This window comes from Oncorhynchus tshawytscha, linkage group LG26 (genome assembly GCF_018296145.1).
Source record: "Oncorhynchus tshawytscha isolate Ot180627B linkage group LG26, Otsh_v2.0, whole genome shotgun sequence".
Classification (NCBI taxonomy): Eukaryota; Metazoa; Chordata; class Actinopteri; order Salmoniformes; family Salmonidae; genus Oncorhynchus; species Oncorhynchus tshawytscha.
The window spans coordinates 28450425-28464026 of NC_056454.1; the positions used below are offsets into that span (position 1 = coordinate 28450425).

General features: G+C 39.6%; 1 protein-coding gene across 2 annotated transcripts in view; it reads right to left on the bottom strand.

Moving 5' to 3' along the window:
- Positions 1–5540: 5540 nt before the first annotated feature.
- Positions 5541–13602, bottom strand: part of LOC112225497 (M-phase phosphoprotein 8) — a 39467-nt gene continuing 31405 nt past the window's right edge. Inside the window, exons 8-14 of one of the 2 annotated variants that reach the window (XM_024389512.2) lie at positions 10756–10896; positions 10532–10618; positions 10176–10330; positions 7299–7456; positions 7053–7177; positions 6840–6923; positions 5541–6686 (exon numbers count right to left, since the gene is read on the bottom strand). In XM_024389512.2, coding sequence (XP_024245280.1) covers positions 6645–6686; positions 6840–6923; positions 7053–7177; positions 7299–7456; positions 10176–10330; positions 10532–10618; positions 10756–10896 — 792 coding nt within the window. In that variant the 3' untranslated portion in view covers positions 5541–6644. Of the gene's footprint in view, positions 6687–6839; positions 6924–7052; positions 7178–7298; positions 7457–10175; positions 10331–10531; positions 10619–10755; positions 10897–13602 lie in introns of those variants that run through there. The other variant, XR_006080023.1, reaches the window with a different exon arrangement.

A 13602-nucleotide genomic window follows, 5' to 3' on the forward strand; every position in this document is an offset into this window, starting at 1 on the left:
TTCAGATTTGGTCATCCAATCTGACATTTAGGATTAAATGTAGTTTTTGCATTTTTCAAAGGTGATTAGGATAGTTTTAATGCCTAAAATCAGGATTATCTTAATCCCACTGGAAGGGTGGATTCAGGGTGGACTTAGAAAGGTGAAAGGCATGCAAGAAAGAAATGTAATGTAATTAAGGTGAACAGGTTTAAAAAACGTTCTTACATCTGAAAACCAAAGGTTAATATGTTAAATTGACTGCATTGTAGGTATGTGGTCAGTTGTCATATTGAGATGTGTCAAATAAATGTGTGTACTTACTTATAACATAAGTGATCTTCAGGCTTCATTATTTTTAATATAGGTACCCTTATTAATATATTTATGTAAATATATTTATATATATTTATATGTATTTATGTACTCATCTCTGTTTCCTTATGACAGTGTAGAAGTAGTACCACAACCTGTCCAGTAGATCGAATGGTTTACTCAAAAACAGCCAAATTTATCTGATTCTGTATTGCAAAAAAAGAGGTTTACAGAAATAAAACACTTGAAAAACTATGCCCTGAAGACTATTATTTATTTAATGTGATTAGTGATTCATTTACATATGTCCCTAATTTTAAGGTAAACCCTGTGAAGTGAACTGAACTCTCGTTTTAATATGGCGAAACTATTCCTTTCTAAATATATTTTCAAAAGAAACATATATAACAGTCAAATCATAGTGTGAAAGCAGGTGAACTCATTTATACTTTTTTTTTGCTATGTTCTGGTGTTTTGTGGTGGAGAACTGAGCTTACAAGAAGAGGAGAGAATTGGACCACAGCCCTCTGAGTATGGCAACTGTCACTCAATCCACTCCATCCTCATGTCGCATTCCCCTGCTCAGACGTTGCTTGCATCAACCAATGGTTATGTGCTACATCATCAACTGTGTCATCGGGCACCAGATTTCTATAACATATGTGGTTAGCTCATCATAAAATACCTATCCAGGAGTTGTAAGTTCTATCATCCTTCAGCAACGCCTGGGCAGAGGAACGCACCATCTTTGTTCATCCTCAAAGAACACTCCATTGATTAAGTGGACATAAAGGACCATCCAGAAGCGTGTTCAGGACATTGAAATGGTACAAGACATTCAGATATAAATATATTGTGTAGAACAGTGGTTCCCAAACTTTTTATAGTCCAGATCCCCTTCAAACATTCAACCTCCAGCTGCGTACCCCCTCTAGCACCAGGGTCAGCGCACCTTCAAATGTTGTTTTTTGCCATCATTGTAAGCCTGCTACACACACACTATACGATACATTTATTAAACATAAGAATGAGTTTTTGTCACAATCCGGCTCGTGGGAAGTGACAAAGAGCTCTTATAGGACCAGGGCACAAATAATAATATAATAATAAACAATAATTTTGCTCTTTATTTAACCATCTTACATATAAAAGCTTATTTGTTCATTGAAAATTGTGAATAACTCACCACAGGTTAATGAGAAGGATATGCTTGAAAGGATGCACATAACTCTGCAATGTCGGGTTGTATTGGATAGAGTCTCAGTCTTAGATCATTTTTCACACACAGTCTGTGCCTGTATTTAGTTTTCATGCTAGTGAGGCCAGAGAATCCACTCTCACATAGGTACGTGGTTGCAAAGGGCATCAGTGTCTTAACAGCGGGATTTGCCAAGGCAGGATACTCTGAGCGCAGCCAAATCTAGAAATCTGTCAGTGGCTTCTGATTAAATTCCATTTTTACAGAACCACTTGTTGCAATTTCGATGAGGATCTCTTGTTCAGGTATCGGTAAGTGGACTGGAGGCAGGGCATGAAAGGGATAAGGAATCCAGTTGTTTGTGTAATCCGCTTCGGGAAAGTACCTGCATAATTGCGCACCCAACTCACTCAGGTGCTTCGCTATATCACATTTGACATTCATTGTCCATAAGCTTGAGTTCATTTGCACACAAAAAAATAATACAATGATGGAAAGACCTACGTGTTGTCCTTGTTAATGCAGATAGAGAAGAGCTCCAACTTCTTAATCATTTTAAATCATCTTTAAAAATATCCTCTTATTGTCCTGGTTTCCAGTGGGTTGCAGAAGAGGATGTCTTCCTTAATTGACCCCCCATAAATGTAACAGACATATACCAGGAGCTGTGCCAGGCCTGCCACGTCTGTTGACTCATCCATCTGTAACGCATCGAAATCACTGGCTTGTATGCGACGCATCTACTGCCATGTCACTGATGCGTCATGAAACCGTGTTGTTTGATGAAGGCATTGTCTGTATAGATTTTTTGGCCTTTACCCCCAGGATTGTTCCAGCCATATTCGCGGCAGCAGGAATAATTAAATCCTCCACAATAGTATGGCGCTTGCCTGTCCTAGCCACTCGGTAGCTCACCATATAAGACGCTTCTAGCCCCTTCTTATTAATGGTATCTGTTGTTTTTATACTTTCATTTTTTTTGACCATTTATCCATTTTCAAGCAAACGGAATGAGCAGCAGCTACATTTGGCTACATACGGACTGTTAGTGGAATTCCCGCAAGGGTGTAGCGGTTAATGTGATTGGATGTTAATTGTTTTACACGGCTACCATAATTTGACATTGTGCTGTTATTTCTCTGAACACTAGATAGTTTAAGTGTATTTTCGGCAGTGAAACGAGGCTACTCAGGGGAGAAAAAAACCTCACCCAAATGTATAGCCCGTTTGGAATATATAAATGGACTGTTTGAAAATGTTTTTTTTAAACAAACAAATAAAACAAATAATAAAAAATAAAAATGTGAATCAAAATGTTATTTGGCGTACCCCCGACGGCATTGCGTGTTCCCCTGGGGAATACCTGGTGTAGAACATACTATTTTCTGTCCTTGAATCCTGTCAAGTCTATACATTACATTAGAATCCTGTGTCAACTCTATACATTACATTTCTACATGTCATCTTACTGAAATGTCAAGCCAACACCTTAACCGTTACGCCAAGTGGTTTGACCCTCTTGATGTACTAGGCTAGGTACAAACGTTTCTGAAAGTGCGCCAGTGTCACCCTTTGGGAGAGCGTGTCCCCACACTTCTCTATATCAAATCCCTCATGTGTACCAGCCTCTCGGATGCTCTCATGGGTGCCATCCCACTTCTGACACCAATGTAGCGAATTCGGGTGGTAGCTCCCACCATGCAGGTATAGCCTTCATAATGAGATTATTATGGACAAAGATCAAGATTATTTTTATTTGTCAAACAGTAGCCAAGCATCGATCATCATGTCACCAGAATAAGATATCTATTGGAAAGCAGCATCAAGCTCATCACCTTGCACTTTAACCACCCTGTAAAGTTCATCATAACTTATTTCATCTGTAACATCATAAACTGCATGCTTTCCTGAGCCGTCAGTGGAGGTTTGTAGCCTAGTGATTAAGAATAACTGAAAGGTTGCTTGTTTGAACCCCGAGCCACCTAGGTGAACAATTTGGCTGTGCCCTTGAGCAAGACACTTAACCCTTATTTCTCCTGGATAAGAGCGTCTGCTAAATGACGTGAATGAAAACAAGTCGTAGGGGGAAGACCACACGTCGTCACGTGACCTCAAGTTTACTTCAATATGATGGTTATTATATCAATATTTGCACATTAAAAGCATTACCACTGACGTTTCTCATATAATTCATTTTACTGACACAAAAATATCCCACCTCATCTAGCGTATTTTGTTTCCTCAGATTTGGAAAGTTTACCGACAAAATTGCTGTTTCCATCAAGCCTGTCCTGACATTTATTATTCGACATGTACTTTACTCGCATAAAAATGTTGGATGAAAACCTAGTTAGTGTAAATAGCTCGGTTTCCATCCAACTGGGACAGATTTTCATACAAATATTCTAAAATCCCCATGAAAACATAAGCACATTTTCCCACCAAATTGACTTGTGGACAAAAGGCTGTACATGATGACCCAGTGCACATAAAAACACCTTTTGAAATACTTGTGCATATTTCTCGCATACTTCATTTTACAGACACAAAAAGATCACATATTGTCTAACATATTTAGTTTTGTTAACATTTGTAATGTTTAAAAAAGGTTGGATGGAAACCTGGTTAATTAGACAATATTTGCATGTGGCACACCTTTTCGTCTCATTAAATGCTTTCAATATTTGTACATGTACAATTTATAGTTGGTTTGAGGTTAAGTGATTGAAATTCGGAGCGATTGGAATTTTAACATATTGTCCCATGTACATTCTGTAATATACAGACAATCCCTAACTAGCCCCAAAGGGATATTCATAGTCAACCCAAATTTACCACGGCATTACGACTGGGTCGGGTGCAGCAGCACTCCGAATTGATGATTAATTGTGTGCTGCCAGCTGTAGGGAGGATGGAAACAAACCAAACCTTAATTTATGTTGTGCTGCCATTTTGGACGAGACGAACTAAGATCAAAACTGTCATATTTACACTTGAGTTAATTTTGACAGTAGAATAAATGTTTATGACTCATATCGATGCCACATAGGTGGTTTTCGAAATGAAAAGTCGTTTTTTTATGGGAAGTTGCTCTTTAAGATTTGCAGAGCTATGACTCCACTGGCTCAGGCCATGAACCTAGCTATCTGGGATCCTTTGGACATCCCCACCCCATTGAAGTTCAAATGTAAAATGAGTAGGGGGTAAAGGTTAGGGACGTCCCAAGTATTCCCGATAGCACTTACCATCTTAGCCATCCGCCCACCAAACACACAACAATTCATTGATTGAAGACAGCTTGTGTCAATTAAAGAACATAGGATTTTATACCTGCAGCAACACTAGTGGATAATGCTAGAAATACTGGAAAAAGCAAAGTGCCTAAAAAGCATGTCCCTTACTAAGGCACTATTTTCTGTTTCCATGCCTACAGTACCATACATTATGGCCTTGAAGAGATTTCATAGGTCTGAGAAAACCAGATATACAAACTGTGTACTTGTAATGGTATGAGCTTTCCCATGTGTGGGGTAAAGAGAAACTGTTGTTCTCATGTTAGGGACTTTCCATTGGCGACTTGACATTCAGGAAATAAAGAACATTCTTGTTCCGTTTTTCTGACAGCTGGTAGTTGGCTGACTTCGCAACATCTTCAACAAATTACCTTACATTCCCATTCGGTTTACAGTCATTTATGAATATGATATGAAAACATATGTACATTTCATTTATCATAGAGACAGACTCGTGGTGTCAGATGTCAGCGAAAACATCATGCCGGTAGACACCATAGACAGAAATAAAATCTCACTATTTTCTGGAACTAAGCCTAGTCTTCAGCATAATTTAATGTTGGAACCTGTTCCTGATCTTCTCACTGACGCTACCCCAACTAGCAGATGTGTGTGTGTGTGTTAGCCAGGGTTCTTGGGTACTTGTAACCAGGATGGGTTATAGAGTTCATATGGATATTCTTGTAAAATGGCAGTGTTTGAAGTAAAACTGAATGTATCAACATTAGACAAACAAAGACAATGTCAGAAAAATGTTGACAGACCAGTAATGTAATTCAATTACATAAAGAAAATGGACAAATCTACAGAAAAAACTACAGACATGTTTATCCTTCTGTGAATTATACCCCATTTTACTTTGTTGCCACAGTTTGCACAGCAGTTGACAAAAAAGGGGAAATTATTTCAATGATGTGGCTGTTAAGGCAGAAGGAATCCTCAAATTAATTCCAACATCTTATAAAAACAAGGACGGCAATTCCTATTCATATTACAGTAGATGTTTATCCTATATTTATCATACGTCTACAATGACATGGCATAGCCAGGATGTGCTCTGCATTATCGTCATTGCAACAACTTCAACTACAAGTGATCTGGATGTCTATTTTGTTCCAGTAGTTAAAATCATGCATTCTAGAAAGCTCTTATGTAGTTCTAGACAAAATAATTAATCAGAATGTGTTTCCTTTAATCCCAAGAAACAGGATTCCACACTTAAGGAGTCATGTTAGACCTTTAGTAAATTAACATCTGAAGTGTCTTGTACTGTACATACTAGAATTTAACCCACTCCAACAGTGGTAAAGGTGCCTAAATCAACAATAATCATTCAAATGTATGACACCCCACAAGTGTATGTACAGACCATAAAATGTAGACAACTCCAGAAAGGCTAAATTTACAAAAATTCTATTCAAAAATATAAAAAGGTCTAAAATGGTATAATTGAGCAAAGCATTAACTTGGTCCAAAGTATCTTCATTCACTCCTTGCCTGTGATGCCATCAAGAGCACCCCAGGTCCCAAACAAAACATCAGGATATTGTCCCCCTAAACACACACACACACACACACACAACTGTTAGACTATTAATTGCAAACACATAAATAGACATGATTGAACAGGGTTGAGATGCTGTTCTTGTCCTTTAATCCTATGCCAGAGAGACAGTCTCTCGAACTCTGGGTGGATGCTGAATGTCCAACAACTTTATCTGAAGGTAGCCTGGAGTGGCTCAAACTGTTCTCCATGTTGTGATTGCATACATACACACACAAGATTCATGCGCAATCTTCCATGCTGTGCTTTGGGTTCAGACAGCTTGCGAACTCTGAAACTAGGCAGGTGCTACATATCACTGTAGCTGAACACGGAATGCACAGATGAGAAGCTTCACCTGGGGAGAGAAAGAGTCCATCAATCAAATGTATTAATAAAATGTAATTGACAACAACTTGTCAGAGTATTTTACAGTAACTAGGCCTAGAGCCCCTCTCACCATGGCCATAGGTTACTCTGCTGGTGGGTGGGTGGGTGTGTGTGTGTGTACCTTGGCTGTAGGTGACTCTGCCAGGCGAATGAAGAGTTTGTTGATGCCTGGCACTGGGCTGAATGAGTAGATGAAGTGACTATCCTGTGGGGTGTAATTGAAAGAGGAAAAGATGAGTGACCTGACTCAGTCACCTTCCAGGTAGAACAGAACACCAGCCCTTTACTCCAAATCTCTAGACCTGGAGTATTCCTGATCTAGAGTGACACTCACCAGGAAAATAGGCAGCTGGAACTTGTCGTTGAGTACCACTGCGTGGACGCTGCAGGGCCCACACAGCCTGGCTGTGATCTCACTCAGGAAGTTAGCATGGAAGATGAAGAGCAGGATGCCTGAGCCTGGATGGAGAGAGAGGGAGGAGAAGGAGACACACACATTTAGTTGGGATGAAATGCTTTCCCTAAACACTACCCAGACAGTGTGTGGAGGGGATTTGCACCATTTGTGCGTGTATCCTACCCTCTCCAGGTGTGTGAGGCGATAGTTTGTAGGCAAACTCCAGGGAGAAGTCTGGACCCTCACACAGTCTGTGACACGCCAAAGGGAACACTGGCTCCAGCAGGGCCAGCCGAGTCTCAAAGTACGCCCGGATAGTGTTCTCTGCCACATTTGACAACCTGAGTGTGTGTGTGTGATTGAGGGAGAGAATGTGTGAGAGAAAGAAACAAATATTTGTATGTGTGTGTGTAACCGGTGTCACTGTGCTGCTAACAGTATGTGAGGATACAGTATAGGATCTTAACTCCGTTACATACAGGTAACTGACTAAATTATAGAAACACTTGAGAAAATGAGGGACAAAGTATATTGAAAGCAGGTGCTTCCACACACACACAGTTCCTGAGTTAATCCCATAATGCTTAGGGTCATGTGTAAAAATACTGGGCAGGTCATTATTTTGGCTACCATGGCAATGCCCCCATAGGATGACAATGCCTCCATCCACAAGGTATGATTGGAAACAATGAAAATGATGTAAACCATATGCCATGGCCATCTCAGTCACCACATCTCAACTCAATTGAACACTTATAGGAGATTCTGGAGCGGCAACTGAGACAGCGTTTTCCACCATTAATGACTAGGATTATGCCTTTGGCTTCTGGACAACAAAAGAAAGTTGATATCAAAACCAATAGAACAGGAGGGTGGCAGGTAGCCTAGTGGTTAGAGCGTTGGACTAGTAACCGAAAGATCGAATCCCCGAGCCGACAAGATAAAAAATATATAGTAATCTGTCAATCTGCCCCTGAACAAGGCAGTTAACCCAGGGTTCCTAGGCCATCATTGAAAGTAAGAATTTGTTCTTAACCGACTTGCCTAGTTAAATAAAAGGTCAAATAAATAAAAGGAGAAAAATGGCATTGCGGCAGTTCCAATAGGGATGTAAATGGAAATACATTTGTCAATACAAATCATTGAAAATACTTCACCAGAAAGCATGATTTAGCCACAGAACAATGGAGGATCATTAGCTGTGGATTGTTTCAAATCACCAGCTCATAGGGAAGCCCGCAATTTGGGCAGCGCGTGGCAATAGGATTAGCTGATTGAGTTTCGGCTGTCAGTGAATAAATATGTTTGAAGATAATGCGTCTTGAATATAATTAAACATTTTGAGAGGAAGGGGAGTGTGGTGACATGGGTGAGTCTCTCTCCAGAATGGCTCAACTGTTCACTGTTTAATTCACTGTTTAATTTTGTAAATTGTTTGCCCTTTATTTAAAATTTAAAATAAATTCCCCATTACATATGTCACCAGTAGTAAATGTACCGTCATTTGGTTACATTAATGTATCATTCTCATTCTCAGAGTGGAAACGTTGTTTACAGAGTTCAAAACATGCTACACTTGTGGGACAGGTTTTGGTTCATTCCATAACCATTATTTACGAGATTTGTACATTTTTTCCATTGTCTTTTGTTTCGAGTACTTCATGTGAGCATGTGTCTGGTTTCTCTGTCCTGATAATGTTGAGGGAGTGCGCGCGCCTGAGCACGCTTAGAAGTACTTGGCCTGCTGCGCTGAAATGTAGGAAAGTGTTTTTTAACATCATTGTGAATGGTATTTTAAAACTATAGTACCTCACAGCAAGCAACTTGAAAAATCTTTCCCTCGATAATCACTATTCCTCGGTGTGCAAGAGCAATGGAAGTTATAGTCCTACTGCTGTATTTTCCTATAGGCTATGAGTTCCATGCGCTAATTTCTTTAGCCGCCAATGGATCACGGTGTATCAATTTATCCATATGGCAGAGGCTGGTGATCTCACATTATTTGACTTTTAAATTTAAGAGATTTTTATTATATGAATTCAGATTTTTATGATTAACCATGTGACAATGATTTTGAGAAACAAAAATGTTATTAATTGAAATTAAAACTGTTTCACAAAAATCACAACTGACACGCAGAACGGTATAAATGGTAGGATAAATTGTAACCTTCCCGAAACTTGAAACTCGCGTGCTGCCTATGAAGTCTTTATAAAATAATTGCCTCCACATTTCCATGGTCGGATTTTGCCTATAGGCTATTGACTGAAACAAGGTAAGACATGCCTCATAATGAAATAAAACATTCAGGTTTCAAAACAATAAAAAATGTTTTTCAAAATGCATACAGCCTCCAGCTCACATGGTAAAGTGGTGGGTGGCAAACCTGTTGCCTGTACTTGAATTGTGAATGGGAAGGACGTAATCAAAAACCAGTTGAGAACAAAAAATAGTAGCTCCTTTTAATCGCGCAACAAAACTGTTTTTAACACGCAATTGCATTTACAATTGTTGCACTATGAAAAGCACGTTTTACTCCAGCAGCAACCAGCTGAGGAGCTGCAGAAGAAAAAAGTTACTGTATGCTGTGTGCCTGTGATATTTATTCAATACAACTAAGGTACTTGACAACTAATGAAAATTAACAGGCCAATTTAATTCCACTAAATTATGCAAACTAACCTATAGACCAATAGCATGATGGTTAAATATACTTACATCAACTGGTATTTCCATCAATAAATAAAAAGCATTATTTTGCAATGGGATTTTTTTCCCTCACTGTCATTTTCGCCAACAACATTTTTATTTATTGGCTTTTCATTTTTTATTGGGGGGCAAAAGCCATCAATTGCTGCTAACCCCGTTTTTGAAAGTTGTAGAATCTATGCAAAGGTGCATTGAAGCTGTTCTAGCTTGTGGTGGACCAAAGCCCTATTAAGACACAATATTGGCCGTTCCTTCATTTAGTCAGTTAGCTGTATATACCTTATACAAACCAATTCATATATGTTTACAAAGAGTGAGTGAGAGTGTGTGTGACGTGGCAGTAACACTCACATGCTGATGTGGTCCTCGATGAGCTCATACACCAGCAGGTTGTTGCTGACCTTGGCGAAGTGCATGGCCGTATTCTTGTGTTTGGACAGGATGTTGCAGTCGGCTCCGTACTCCAGTAGGAGGCGCACCACATCAGCATTACCCCTCTTGCATGCCTACAGAACCAAGGCTACTGGTAATGAACTATAGCGATAAGTCTGTCACATACGACTTTAGCAGAGATGAGGCTATTCACAAAAAGGGGTCATTGACAAGGTTCATCTCTGTGCTTTAGGAGTGATGTTGCGTTCTAATTAAACACAGCATTTATCTTCACCTCCCCCATTTCCCCCTTATTTTTTTCTCCTCCCCCGTACCTTCATCAGGGCCGTCTCTCCTCCCAGTGTCTGAGCGTTGACGTAGGACCCTGCCTCCAGGAGGATAGCAACTGTGGTCAGGAAGTTCTGAAATGATAAATGAAAGGATAGCGGGTTAAGTTAGTAAGTAAACATTGCAGAACAGACATTTAACATACAAACAAGGGGAATGTATACGTGTGTACTTGTAATAAGGTGGTTTAAACCAGTCTGTCCTGTGTTACCTTCTCTGCAGCGTGCATTAGGGCAGTGGTGCCGTTCTTCTGCCGTCCGTTCCCCTTCACCCCCTTCTTTATCAGCAGCCTCAGGATGTCATCCTGTCCCCCTGCTGCTGCCAACATACTCAGGGACATACCGCTGGAGTCCTGTGGGAGGCAACAGACACACAAACACACAGACTCCTTCATTACTGAGGACCAAAGCTTTTCAAAGCCTCTGGTAGCAAATACTATGGGGAGGGGGGCAGCAATCCAAATGTATCTGTATAATTATTTAAAGAATTAAGGGAGTTCACTTTATTGAAAGTTAAAGGAGAATCTCTTTTCTTTTGGCATGTTATAGAAGGGTCCAAAAATTATTTTTTTTACAAGGATGAGGAAGTGAATTGTTGGTTGGAGTAGGTCTCTCGAAAGTACAAAATAAAAAAAATAAAAAAAATTGCAAGTGTCAAACCTTCTATAACATTCCATTTACATAAAAAAAAACAAGAGATTTGGTTCTAAAAAGAAAGCTAACTTCTACTTTATGCATATCGACTTACCTAGGGTGTTGTCTTTTCATCCAAAAGGGTTTTAAGTTCATAAAAACATCATTAAATCTTAAAGCGGTTTTCCATAATTGTTAATGGTAAAGTTCTAAATCCCTGTTGGAAGACTAATGGACAAGTAGGCTCTACGAATATTCGGAGAACTGAAAGAACATGTCTTGCAGCTTAAGAAGTTTACGTCAAGTAACAATTTATTAACCAAGCAAATATAGTATCTTAGATTACACACAATGAGCACCAGAGGGTAACGAAAGGCAGCTTGATAACAAATACATGTTGGTGAAAAAAAACGATTTAAACATCTTTAGACAGTAAATAGTGGGGTGTGGTTGAAACCCCTGATTATTTTTCAGTTAACACCTAACAGAGCTGTTGCAGTTATAACATGAACTGATAACTAAACTAAGCAATTTATTTACATGATTCTTCCATGAACCTTGGTCCAATTAGAAGCACTTTCAATAGTAAATGAAATAATATAATAATAATAATAGTAGTCAAGTGGATTAAATAAGAGAAGCAACAGCTATCAAACCCTATACAACTTAGTCTGTTTAAATTAGTGTTGAGGAACTTAAAACTGCTGTGAAATCAATATGGTTAAGACAGTAGTGAATAATAGCAACATTAATATAAAATGTTGAAAGGTTTATCGTTTGTAGATGGACAGCTAAATCCTAATAAATCACATCAAATTTAGTACATGAGGAATAGGTTGTGTGATTCTCTGAAACCAATTCCACATGCAGAATGAATGAACAGTTTCCAATCCACAAAGTACATTTCAGTTACTTATCAATTGTAACTGAGTGGATTGGAGAACCGAAAACTGCCTCAAATTGGATGAAAAATCAACTAACTTTAGTGAACATTACAGTAAAGTTACTAGTGACTGTAAACAAGACTTTGGTTTAGGAACCATGTTAGAGCCTCCACGAAAAGGGATGACCATTGAAAAGTCTACCCGTCCTTGCCAAACCAATTAGCCATCACTCACGCTGCATCCGGATTCTCTACACTTCTTTCAAAGACTTTATTTGCACACTTCCAGTCACTTTGGGAGAAGGGTGGACAATCTGGATACAGTCATAACTGGGCCTTTTGCTAGGATACGTCACTGACCTTGCCTGGTGCACAGATTTTTTCCCTTTCAGAACCTTTCAAATGGTCCTCAAGCGCAAACTCTGACCACCTGGCAAGCCTCATCAACAGTGCCCTTTCACCAAAGCAACTCGCCAGGACTGAGATGGCTCACTGGGTCATGCAGCTGGGGGAATCTGGCTTAGTAAAGAAAATAAATAACATCTGGATGCAAATATAAACAAAAACAAGGAAGATTGAAATTACTGATAAAACTCAAATCGTTGGAAAAAATATAAACATGAAGTTGTTGGTCCCATGTTTCATGAGTTGAAATAAAAGAACCCTGAAATGTTCAATACGCTCAAAAAGCTTATTTCTCTCCAATATTGTGCACCAATTTGTTTAAATCCCTGTTGGTGAGCATTTCTCCTTTGCCATGATAATCCATGCAGCTGACAGGTGTGGCACATCAAGAATCTGATTAAATAGCATGATCATTACACAGGTGCACCTTGTGCTGGGGACAATAAAAGGCCACTAAAATGTAGAGTTTTGTTTCACAACACAATGTCACAGATTAAGTTTTGAGGGAGCGTGCAATTGGTATGTTGACTGCGGGAATGTCCACCAGAGCGGTTGAAAGATATTTTAAAATAAATTTCTCTACCATAAGCCAAATCCATTGTCATTTTAGAGAATTTGACAGTACATCAAACCGGCCTCACAACCGCAAACCACGTGTATGGCGTCGTGTGCGCGAGCAGTTTGCTGATGTCAATGTTGTGAAGATCCTGACGAGATCCTGAGGCACATTGTCGTGCCATTCATCCGCTGCCATTAGCTCAGGTCTCAGCATGATAATGAACGGCCCCATGTCGAAAGGTTCTGTACACAATTCCTGGAAGCTAAAAATGTCCCAGTTCCTCCATGGCCTGCATACTCAGACATGTCTCCAATTGAGCCTGTTTGGGATGCTCTGGATTGACGAGTACGACAGCGTGTTCCAATTCCCGCCAATATACAGCAACTTCGTACAGTCATTGAAGAGGAGTGGGACACATTCCACAGACCATAATCAACAGCCTGATCAACTGTAGGGAAGGAGATGTGTCACGCTGCAAGAGGCACAGGGTGGTCAAACCATATCCTGACTGGTTTTCTGATCCACGCCCCTACTTTTCTTTGCGGTATCTGTGACCAACAGATGCCGATCTGTATTCCC